This window comes from Acanthochromis polyacanthus, chromosome 7, assembly GCF_021347895.1.
Source record: "Acanthochromis polyacanthus isolate Apoly-LR-REF ecotype Palm Island chromosome 7, KAUST_Apoly_ChrSc, whole genome shotgun sequence".
NCBI lineage: Eukaryota > Metazoa > Chordata > Actinopteri > Pomacentridae > Acanthochromis > Acanthochromis polyacanthus.
Window position 1 is genome coordinate 38,685,498 of NC_067119.1, and position 12,350 is coordinate 38,697,847.

The 12,350-nt window shown below is 42.1% G+C and overlaps 1 protein-coding gene and 1 long non-coding RNA gene across 9 annotated transcripts in view; both read right to left on the reverse strand.

The window, feature by feature from the left end:
• LOC110960192 (histone-lysine N-methyltransferase EHMT1-like) overlaps positions 1 to 908 on the reverse strand; it is a 33,121-nt gene extending 32,213 nt beyond the window's left edge. For all 7 annotated transcript variants that reach the window (XR_007943090.1, XR_007943089.1, XM_022207342.2 and 4 more), the window contains exon 1: positions 793 to 908. Coding sequence is in view for 5 of the 7 variants with exons in the window: in XM_022207342.2 (XP_022063034.2) it covers positions 793 to 856 (64 nt within the window). In the remaining 2 variants the exon portion in view is untranslated. The remainder of the gene's footprint in view (positions 1 to 792) is intronic.
• Positions 909 to 7,819: 6,911 nt separating this feature from the next.
• LOC127534698 (uncharacterized) lies at positions 7,820 to 11,949 on the reverse strand. 2 transcript variants are annotated; one of them, XR_007942959.1, is made up of 7 exons: positions 11,609 to 11,949; positions 11,312 to 11,479; positions 10,557 to 11,214; positions 10,373 to 10,481; positions 9,397 to 9,512; positions 8,539 to 8,603; positions 7,820 to 8,358 (listed from the first exon to the last, which is right to left on the reverse strand). It is a non-coding gene; the product is annotated as an uncharacterized LOC127534698 (long non-coding RNA). The 2 variants fall into 2 exon arrangements; XR_007942958.1 differs by having other exon boundaries at positions 10,373 to 11,214.
• Between the last annotated feature and the right edge of the window lie 401 nt (positions 11,950 to 12,350).

A 12,350-nucleotide genomic window follows, 5' to 3' on the forward strand; every position in this document is an offset into this window, starting at 1 on the left:
ATTAGTTGTACTGTATATTTAATTGCGTTTTACTTAGTAAATACACTTTACTTACGACAAATAACCCTGCAAGAAATGTGCATTACTAAATTGCACATTCAGAATATGCGTTCTGCTTGGCAGATAGCAGCAAAGCCAAATCCCATCGTCACAGCTGTACTGAGGACCATGTGGAACCCTGAGGAGCCCACAGTGAGAATCTGAGGCTGCAGCAACAAGGATAACAGTCAGCATCCCATAGAGCTAAGGCTGACCCCAATTCAGCACAAACCTAGTCACAGAGCAAACTACTGGGCCAAGTAAACACTGACTTTTACGCTGCATGTATTTGTAGAATTTGAAACTCTAATCATTTTAATGAAAAACGTCTGTAAAGAACTTATTAAATGTGTTCCATCAAGGCTGCCATCTTTGTTTGCATTAGAGAACTAGAGGCGCAACTTGAGAAACAAAGTCGAAATACTTTTTATCTTTCAGTGGACAAAACATTTTGTCGTCTAGATGGATAGGAGGTCTGCAGACTCACACAAAACAACTGTGAATGTTATTAAACGACCTTCTGCATTTCTAAAATCTCCAGTATAAGAACTTTTCGAAGTCTGTGGTTAGCTCTGTGACCAAACATGCTAATACCTGAGGAATGCAAACTGGGTTACAGAGGAAACAAAGGCACTGCAAGATAACAGCGGTTAGCAGGGAGCCATGTCGGACAGAGAGAGGGAGTTATCAAGTTACAAACATCACAGAGAGATAAACGAAGTGGAAGAAATGGGAGCAGCAGTTTCATCTTACCAGCTGCAGTCTGTGGAGCTTCCCCGACCGAAGGCGGGGAGGGACAGGAAGACGAGAGATTCATCTTCCGTTCCGAGCAGCGGACAGAGGACTTCACTCTGCTGCAGCTCACAGCAGCCTCCACAGGACGGCAGTAGTGAGTCTGCAGAGCCAGAGACTGCACCAGGACCATAGGCTCTATAATAAAAATCAGTCCAGATGTTTTGGGATGAGATGAACCACAGAATGAAGGCAAAAGGGCCAACAAGTGCTCAGCATCTCTGGGAACCCCTTCAAGACTGTTGGAGAACCATTTCAGGTTCTACCTCATGAAGCTCATCCAGAGAATGCCAAGAGTGTAGAAAGCAGTAATCAAAGCAAAGGGTGGCTATTTTGAAGAATCTAAAATATAAAACATGTTTTGTCTTGTCTCACACTTTTTTGTTTACTACATAATTCCTTATGAGTTCATTCACAGTTTTGATGCCTTCAGTGAGATTCTACAATGTAAATAGTCATGAAAACAAAGAAAAAACATTAAATATGTGTCCAAACTTATGAGTGATAGTGCATGAATATATCTATATTATTGTTGTTATTGTAAAATCTGATCATGTATGCAAGGCAAAGCAAGTTTATTTGTACAGCACCCTTCATGTCCAAGACAATTCAAAGCGCTTTGCATAAAACATTAAGACCATTACAGTGAGGTGCAGATAAAACATTGAAAACTACATAAGACATTGCAAAATCATAATAAGTCATGTACAGTTACTAAATTGTATCAAGATGATTAAAAGCAAGCAACAGTCTATCCATCCATCCTCTATATAGGGTCACGGGGGGTGCTGGAGCCTATCCTAGCTGACTCGGGCGAAGGCAGGGAACACCCTGGACAGGTCACCAGTCTGTCGTGGGGCTACATATACAGACAAACAATCACACTCACATTCACATCTACGGACAATTTAGAATGATCAATTAACCTCAGCATATTTTTGGACTGTGGGAGGAAGCCGGAGTGCCTGGAGAAAAACCCACGCATGCACAGGGAGAACATGCAAACTCCATGCAGAAAGATCCCAGGCTCAGGCCGGGATTTGAACCAGGGATCTTCTTGCTGCAAGGCGAAAGTGCTAACCACTACGTCACTGTGCAGCCCGCAACAGTCTAAGTAAGTTAAAAGATACTGTGCAGATTTCATGCATAGCATAGATGTGTGACAAAAGAAACGTTTTTAATCTGGATTTAAACATGTCTACTTTTAGTGAAAGTTTAATCTCCTCTGGCAGTTTGTTTCACTTGTTTGCAGCAGAAAAGCTAAATGCTGCTTCTCCATGTTTAGTCCAGACTCTGGCCTGGACCAGCTGACCTGAGTCCTTGGATCTAAGAGCCCTGCTAGGTCTGTATTCTCTGAACAGGTCACAAATGTATTCTGGGCCTAAACCGTTCTGGGATTTATAAATGATCAGTAGGGCTTTAAAATCTATTCTGTGAGTGACTGGAAGACAGTGTAAAGATTTTAGAAGTGGTGTGATGTGTTCAGATCTCTTAGTCCTGGTTAAAACTGTAGCAGCAGCATTCTGGATGAGCTGAAGCTGTTTCATGCATATTTTGAGAAGTTCTGTTGAAATACAATGACAGTAATCCAGTCTACTAGAGATGAACGCATGGATGAGTTTCTCCTGGTCTCTCTGGGAGACAAAACTTTTAATTCTGTTGATTGCTTTGAGTTGGTAAAAAGCTGCTTTGGTGACAGCTTTAATATGTGTTAAAAGTCAAATCCAAGTCTATTAATACTCCAAGGTTATAAACTTGGTCAGTGGTTTTAAGAGCACGAATGCCAAGATGTTTACGAATGCCGACCCTCTTCTCTTTGCAACCAAACGGAATAATCTCAGTTTTGTCTTCATTTAATTGTAGAAAATTCTCTCTCATCCAGGTGTTTATTTGCTCCAGACACTGGTACAGTAAGTCTGGTGGGCTGCAGTCGTCTGGTGACAGAGACACAAAGTTGTGTATCATCTGCATAACTATGATAATTAAAGTTACATTTCTGTATTATTTGACCCAAAGGGAGCATATACAAGTTGAACAGAAGAGGTCCAAGAACTGACCCCTGGGGGATGCCACAGGTCATGGCCACTCGCCTAGATTCATAGCTGCCATTTGTAGCAAAATAATAATAAAAATGTAGTATAAACCTGATATTGTGACAGCCCTAATCTCAGTATATTGAACTTTGTCTATTTAGCTTTCTGACTTTAGATACTGTCTATATATTGCCTAATTTATTGTCGTAAGTGGCAAGACGATTGAAAATAGAATTTTCAAGGTATTTAAATGGACTAGTTCATCATTGTCAGAAAATCATGTTCCCATTTTCCTCTACTAGTCTGTAGCCATTGAGATAGTTTTTTCTTTTATTCACAAATACATTTGCAAATATTTTTTGTCTTTAACCTAATAAAATGGAGGTAATTTCTCTCAGCTGCATTATGTCTTTCCAGTTACTGTGTCATAATCATTAAACAGTCACTGGACACTGGATGTGAGCACACTGATCCTTGAGAATGCCTGGAATGGCAGTCACCTTTATTCTAATTACTTTTCTATCCTCACCATGCTGTCAGTTGCTGTCTGCTTACCTAACAGCACACATCTTGCCTCTCTCCTGCAGTGTTGCACACTGCAACCATGAGCCTCCAGGCTGTTTTTCTTACACCATTTTTTTGTTTTATCTCGTTTTCCTTGTCTGTCACTCCTTTTTCAAGTTCTGCCAAGGAGTCAGGCTGCTTCAAAGTCAACAACTGCAAATGCATCATGAAAGATGGGAGCGGAGTGATTAACCTGAAAGCTATGGGAGATGCAGATGGCTTCTTGGGGCGTTTAAAGTCGGTGGCAGCAGACGTCATGCCAGTCAATACAGAATTGCTCCTGTCCTTCAGCCCCTGTCAGCATTTCTCCCAGCCAGAGGACCTGACAGCGACTGACTGCACCGATGTGGCTGCATGCCTCATTGTCAGGTAAAGTAGGAAAACTTATTACATAGATTCATGACCATGTCAGTGGATATAATGCTGATTGTTTAGCCTTTACTCTTGAGGCTTTGGTAAATTCAAATGTACTTACATAAACTACAGAATATCACCAGTGTTCTCATTCAGCGCTGACTGGCTGAAGGTGACTGACTGTACATTGTAAATTCTCATGGGATTTGTTGATTTTAACTGAGAAAAGAATTCTTTCTCTTTGAGTTTGGGGACGGAATTGTTTGTATTGTAAGTCAGCAAAAGCATAAAGCCATTAAAGGGTAAACAAATCACCCTTAACTGGCATTTCCACTTCAAAACCAAGTAAATAAATAAGTTTGTTATTTGAAATGAAACACCATCCATCCATCCTCTATACACCACTTTATCCTCACTGGGGTCACAGGGGGTGCTGGAACCTATCCCAGCTGACTTGGGTGAAGGCAGGGAACACCAGTCTGTCACAGATCTACATATACAGACAAACAATCACACTCACACCTATGGACAATTTAGAGTACTCAATTAACCTCAGCATATTTTTAGACTGTGGGAGGAAGCCAGAGTACCCAGAGAAAACCCACGCATGCTCAGGTAGAACATGCAAACTCCATGCAGAAAGATCCCAGGCCCACCCCAGGATTTGAACCGGGGATCTTCTTGTTGCAAGGTGAAAGTGCTAACCACTACACTGCAGAAAGTCTAAATCTAATTTTTGAGACTGTCATCAGTACATTCCAGTTTGAAGATATAGATGCTCAAGCTATGGTGTTGCCATTTTAAAAATACCATAAAGACTTAACACTTTAAATAACCAGATTTTTAAGGAGATTTTACAATTAATTTGAAGTTTTTACTTTTCAACAGTGGCAGAAATGTTCAATCAATCAATCTTTATTTGTATTGCACGTTTCATCCAATGAATCGCACCACAAAGTGCTTCACAACATTAAAACATTGAAATAATGTAAGATGAGATTTGTTTTTGTGAAGATTTGTTTTATTTGATATATGACTTTATTTTATGATTTATTTAGACAAATTATTTTATTTCATTAAAGGTAAATTCATATACCACAGAGTTCAAGTTAAGAGTATGTGCTACATAATTTGATGCACCTCCCCTTTAAGGTCAAAGATGGTTGAGATCACAGGATGTAAAGTGACCAGTCACCTTGTTATGTTTTGAGCACTATGCGGACATTAAAAAGTAAGAGAGAGAAACGGGGAAAGGTTGTCCCCGTGTTGTCCTTAACCCACACCCGTGAGTATTCCAGCTTATCAAGCTAAGGTTGGAAGGACACACGGACACACGAACAGTTAATTAAAAAGGTGCGTTTTTAACCTTCCTTTAAAAACATCAACAGTCTCTGCAGTCCTGAGGTTCTCCGGCAGGCTGTTCCACAGGCGGGGGCCATAGTGGCTAAATGCTGCCTCGCCGTGGGTTTTTGTCCTTGCTTGTGGTATGGATAAAATGCTGCTGCCAGAAGACCTCAGGATCCACGAGGGTCGATATGGTAAAAGAAGAGCAGACAAAAAAGAAGGCATTTAAAAACTAGTAAAAGAACCTTTTTTTAAATAAAAAAATCCTGAAGTGGACGGGGAGCCAATGCAGCGACTTTAAAACTGGTGTAACGTGTTCCCGGCCTTTGGTCCTTGTCAGCAGGCGTGCGGCTAAGTTTTGTAATGACTGGAGATTAAAATACTCTTTTTGGGAAGACCAGAGAGCAGGGCATTACAATATTCTAAACAAGAGATAAAAGCATGCATTAGCACCTCCATGCTGGCCTGAGAGAGAAATGGGCGGACACTATGTTCTTAAGATGGTAAAAACCTATTTTTGTTATCTGTTTAATATGTGAGATGAAGCTCAGCTCAGAGTCCAAAATCACACCCAGGTTGTTTTTTTTTTGTTTTTTTTGTTTTTTTTACAAATTCTGCTGGTTTAAAATCTTGTAATGCTGGTAAAAGTGGTCAGAAACTTGGTGGGAAAACCTCGGTGAGAACAGCAGGTGCATCGGTGCCAAACCATGTCTCTGTCAGGAGAAGACTATCGAATTTATTATCTAAAATCAAATCGTTGGCAATAAAAGTTTTGCTTAAAAGAGCGCACGTTCAGCATGGCCATGTTGATGCTCGTGCGCTCCTCGTGGTGTTTCACTGCATTTTTCTAAATGCAGTCCGGGTTTTGGTGGATCTGTTAAAAACAACTGTTGGGATGTTGTGGGTGATGTAGACTGGCGTCTCTGTGAGCAGAGGGGAGACGTGCAAGGTGTGTGGCGAGTGGCGTGGCTTATTGGCAGTCAATCAGCTGGAGTTGATTGAACCACATGTTGAATGTTATCTGTTAAAACAGAGCTGCCCAACGTGTTCCGATGCAGACCATTGTGTCTATAAAATCCAGGGCGGTTCCAGAAAAAGTTAAAATTGTCAAAATTCAGGTTGTGAGTTGGACAGAAGTGCCAGAGCCAGGTGTTCAAACTGAGCAATCTGGAGAAGTGCTCAGCACCAGGAGACAGAGTTGGTAAGGGTCCGCTAATAAATACAGACTTACCACAGTTTTTCAGCAGGCTGAAGAGAACACTAAAATCTTTTTTTGTCAGCTCAGACTGTCGTCGAGCCGTGTCGTTTGTGCCAACATGAATTATCGAGCGGCACACTGATGACGGGTTGGACAGTAGCAGCTCGGGAAGTTTGTCCAGAATATCGGCAATGGTAGCGGCAGGAAAACATGGAGTGACGGCGTCGAAGAAACGGATATTTCTTACAATACCATCGCCGACGAGTGTTGTCGGACTGAAAAGAGGACGGGGTGACCGGTGAGGCAAGACGCCGCCATCAGGGGCTGGGGACCGCTTCGCTGGCACCTTCGGGCGATGGGCAGGGAGAGGAGCCGGGGCCGGGCGTGTGTCCAACCACCGTACCACCGAGGCGGGCCGCTCAGCGGGAGGGGAGGTGGTGGTCCTTGTGCCGACGGTGGTGTCCGATCTGGTGGAGAGGAGCTCCGGGAGATGCCGATCGCGGTGATAGGCAGCAGCCTCAGCTCCGAGACGAGGATCCAGGGTTGGGCCAGGGCAGTGGAGTCTCCCTGAACGCCTCCGGACCGCCTCCTCTAGAAGCCTCCGGCGTGAAGCAGACGTGGAGGCCTGGGATGACAGCAGAGCAGTCCTGGGAATCACCAGGAAGCAACGGAGAGGTCGCCAATCGAGCGGTGTGCGGAGTTGTCTCGGCATCCAGCAGACGAGGGGGAGCCGCCGGGCCGTTGGGACAGGAAGCCCCCGACACACCGTTGGCCACTGGTGCAGAGGAAACACAGAAGCTGAGCTCAAGGCTTCACCGTTAGGGGGCTTTTCTTCAAACTGCGACAAAACCATGAAGCGGTTCGAGAGGGAGAGTGGAGGCGAGATGGCTCTTACTGGGGTCTTCTGCCTGCCCCGGATCACCACCTCTGTCCATGATCGCTGGCAGCTGGGTGTGGAGCAGGATAACGGCCGTGGACAGGAGGGATCCCAGGGTGCCATTTCCTGGAAGGCCGCAGAAAGGGAGGCAATCCATACCGATTGCTCATGGGCCACGTCAATAAACCTGGTCAGCAGAGCGTCTTTGTCCCTCAGTACATCAGAGAGACGGCGAACGTCTTCCAGCAGGTCAGCGATCTTATTATTGGACTTTCCGAGTTGTGGGTCCTCTGCAGGATGCATGGCGGTAGCCATGTAGCACGGGCTACGGACCGTAGCAGTGTTGCTACTGAACAGTCAGGTCAGAAAAACGAAAATCTTTTTTTGTTTTTGCTTCTTGTGTAGGATCACTTGTCTTATAGTGATAGAAAGAAACAAGTCTGCTGTAGGCAGAGTGGTGGTGTTCAAGATTAACTGGTGATCCCAGCATTTCTGAGACAGATGTTTCGTAGGCGTGACTTTACAGGACCCCTTACCGACTAACCCGGAAATGAACAATGGAACAACTTCGCTTCTAAAAATTAGATTTCTGCCATTTAATTCATTTTGGTCCTGACAAAAATATCTGGAAATAAGTCACGTTCTCATCGTAAGAGTCATGCGCTGTCAGGCAACAAGAAAGAAAACTACGTAACCGCGGTTGGAACTAGTGGAGCTGTGATCACCGTTTACTGTCAAAACAGGAGATCAGGACACAGTGTGCACATTGTTTAATAAGTTCAAACCGTGTGGTAGAACACCAAAATTTTGTAGTTTAACGATGTATTGCTACCGTATTGTCAGCTTTAGATCACATTGTCGCTACACTGACTTATTTAAATACACAAACGTTAAAGTCTTACCAACACAGTCCAGCAATATTTAACTTATTGAATTCGAAATGCAGCAATTTAGAAAAAAATAAAAACAGGACATTCATGTTCTAATCAGCCATAGAAGTTTGTTGTGCCATACTCAAAACTGATGTCCTTGAGAAAAGACAGCATTTCCTTTTGATAAAACATTTATTGGCAGCTATTGCAGTTGTAGTCCCCATCTGTGGGTGGATGCCCCACACAGGACATATGGCACCACCTCCTACAGGTGGTAAACTCAATCTGAAAGGAGATTTGAAAATAGACATTGGAATACTAACCAGTGTTTGTCATGTTCATATCACTCACTGACACTCAAAATGTGCCATTAAAGGTAAAACTAAATGCAACAATTAAAAAAAGTATAATGTTGCAGATCAGTGTTTAAGTCTGAACTACAGAATGGAATCAGAATGCTCATACCCATTTATCCACTTTTGCGCTCGAGCTGGCCTCCCCACAAGCCCGACACATTTGAGATAGGTCATCTGGGGAAAAAAAAATAAAAATATATATATATATATATATATATATATATATATATATATATATATATATATATATATATGCACACACACACACCGGGCTTTGCAAAAGTTCTGTTACAAGGTTTCATGATCTTTAAAGACGCTTACATGTCGGAGTGAAAAATTCCATTAAATAAACTGAAAGTTCTACCTTATAGGCAGGTGTCCTTAATACAAATTTTTTCTCCGGTGAAGTTGTATCAAGATGGAAGTCAAAAGAGTTGAGATATCTGCTCTCCTTCATGCTGGCCACAACAAGTCTGACAGAGCCAAGCAGCTGAACATCAGCCGGATGACCGTCCACAGAGTCGCGGAGAGGCTGAAGAATGGTGAAGATCTTTCAGTGATCTTTCAAGAATGGTGAAGATCTTTCAGTGATCTTTCAAGAATGGTGAAGACCTGAAAGATCTTCACCATCCTTTAGCCTCTCCGCAACTCTGGACAGTCATCCGGCTGATGTTCAGCACAAAGGAGAGCAGATATCTCAATTCTTTTGACTTCCAACTTGATACAGCTTCACCGGAGAAAAAAATTTGTATTAAGGACACCTGGCTATAAGGTAGAACTTTCAGTTTATTCAATGGAATTTTTCACTCCGACATGTAAACGTCTCTAAAGATCATGAAACCGAGTGTAACAGAACTTTTGCAAAGCCCGGTGTATATATATATATATATATATATATATACACACACACACACACACAGAAAAGAAAACATGCAAAGTACTTAAATGCAGATACATGATCACCTACCTCCTCAAGTTTACCTGAATCTTTCAGCAGTGATATTGCTATGTTGAGCCTTAACCTGGCCACACCCTCCTGGTCGATAGGATACTGTATCTCTTATTTAGCATTTGCTCTGCAAGCTAAGAAAATCATGATAATTAACTGGAATACTTATTGTGCACATAATCACACTCACCTTGCACACAAATACACCACATGATGTTGAGTCCTGCTGTTTTGGATGGGACAGTGTTGCACACGTCCACTTTGTTATTGCAGGACATACTGTGCGGACCAGTGCTCTGCACACAACACAACTGTTGACCAACTTTAATTTTAGTCCAAATAAGGCCTTTTTAAATCAGCAGTTGTGCTTGGACTTCAGAGGGACAAGGTAATAAGAAGAAAAATACAATATATGAAAAAAAAAATCCTATAAAAAAAATGCCGTCTTGCTCTCAAATACTATCCACATTATGTGTAAACATGCAATTTATCAAATGCAACCATCATTTTGTTTCATGTTCATGCCATGTTACATCTCTGCACTTCTTGATCTGTCCTTCTGTTGCCCCAAGATGATCCAGGTACATGGCCTCCTTTCCTTCAGATATATGATCTTCAAAAATGCAATTAAGTCTCATGACAAAAAAAAAAAATCTTATTGGTGTGTCCAAATATGTTGAGATTACATACAATAAGTGTCCAGTGTGCATTATCACAGACTGCTCCAGCTGACACATCATGCTGTAGTAGATTTAACTACAAAAATAACCTTAAACGTTTAAATTTTATTTTTAATACACCCACCTTTTTGTTGCTTTGTTTTTAAAAAAGGCATTTTGGCTTTAGGCAGGTTAGTAGAGGCAGACAGGAAAATAGGGAAAAGACCTGCAGCAAATGGCTGTGAGCGAGAATCGAATAAAGGCTGCTGCATTGGGGACTATAGCCCCTGTTTATAAGTTACCTGCTCAGCCAGCTGTCTACCAATTGAACTCACCTTTCTGAAGCCTTTAGTAGATCCTTGCCAGGCTGAGGTCATCAGATACAAATCTAAAAATCAGAGCTCCTGTCCTTTTGCCCACACTTGTCAGATAGCCATTCATCACCTATGAATACAGAAGTAACTTCTCATCCATTTTACCTCCACTACTCAGCAGATAATCATGACAAATGTAACATACCTCACTCTCCAGCTCCTTCCCTGTGGCCAAGTCCATGAAGTTTTCTGAAAAGATCTTCTATGGCCCTATTTTGGCCCAGAGGGTGTTTTTTGTTTTCCAGCCCATATCACTCTGATTACTATAAAGACACAAACACTAACCATTTGGAACATTTAAGTTTTAAGGTTCAATTTGTCAGTGTACTTACAGTTTTCTGCATCTTTGTGCTGATCTAGGATCTGGATCCTTGTTGCCTTCAACGTAGACTCCACTGATGAGAGCCAGAGGAGAAGTTGCCAAGATTTTCTGCAACTTTGCAGGTATCCTCTCCTCTGGCTGGAAATAGTGGGTGAGGTCATCAATATTCATCTTCTGTTTTATTTTCCCCTCCCTCTGATAAAATGTCTGCACATTTTCTGATGAGGTTTATGATTTTAAAAGGCCCAAGCATGTCAGGGTCCAGTTTCCCCCCTTTCCTCTGCTCCTGCCTAATATTTTTTACTAATATTAGATCCCCCACTTTGAAATCCTCTTCAGTGCCATGTCTGGCCTTCCTTTTACGTATTGCATCTTGACTTTTTTTATGTTTGCTATGAACCTCCTTATAGGTCATTGCCTGCCTTTTCAATCTGTCACACACTTCTTCATGTTGAAGTAAGGAAGATATATGTTCTGTCACCTGCCAAACAAAGCAGAATAATTAGTAATGGAATGCCAGGAGCTTCATCGCAACATTTTCACAAAATGTTTATGTTGAGAATATTAAGGTTTCTTACTTTGTATTCTTAGGTACTTCTGATGGATACCTGGCTTCCCTCCCAAACATCAGGTAGTACGGGCTGCATTTCGTAGTCAGTTGTTTTTTTGTGCGAAGACCAAACGTAGTGGATTGAAGAAAGTTGTCCCAAGTTGTGGGGTGTTCCGCTACAAGTTTATTCAGTGACCTTCAAATGGAAAATTGAACAATAGACAGAACCAAGTATGATAAAATTTGGGTTAAGTATGACAAAGCAGAATATTTGCAAAATCTAATTTCCACAAAAGTTGCATGATCAAATAGTTAAACAATTTACCTTTGGATTGTGCCATTTAACTTTTCCACTAGACCATTTGTCTGGGGATGAGACGGAGAGCAGAGGCTTCTTTCAAGGCCCAGCTTTTCACACAAACCATATAGCTTCAAAAGGGTTGTAGGACAAACCAAAAAATAAGTCAGCTGTCACGTTTACATTTTTGGCAGCCATTATGCATCAGTGTGTAGTGGGGGGGCCAGTTGCCCCACTACGTAAGATCTATGTTTAACCTGATCACTCTATGTATTAACAACTGTGATTTAATTCTAAGTTCTAGGTCTGAAAATATCTAAGTCTCACCATAGAATCATCAAAGGAGTCCAGGAGTCAAGTCTTCAGATGCCAAGCAGATAAAGTGTTTATTTTGTTTAATACAGGTCAAAACACTGAGAGAGGTTCCGGAAGCCCTCTGAACTTACTGTCAGATAATACAATCTTTTATACCCTCTGAGCTGGGGTCAGTTCATGCCCTTAACCCATCCCTCTTTTTGCCACTGCCAGCTGCCAGTATTACATAATTTAAGGAAAGAGCGAATCTTTACTCCCTAATAATTTTAATTGGAAACTCGTGGGCGGCCGGCATTTTTCCCCATGGGAGGCAGCCTCCCCATATTTTCTCACACGAACACCTGCACCCTTATCTCCAAACAATAATTTTGTTGATACTGGCAGTTATCCTAGAGGAAACAACTTACAGGCTATCTGTAAACCATTTCAGTCAGAGGGCAAAGGGCCTGCTCTC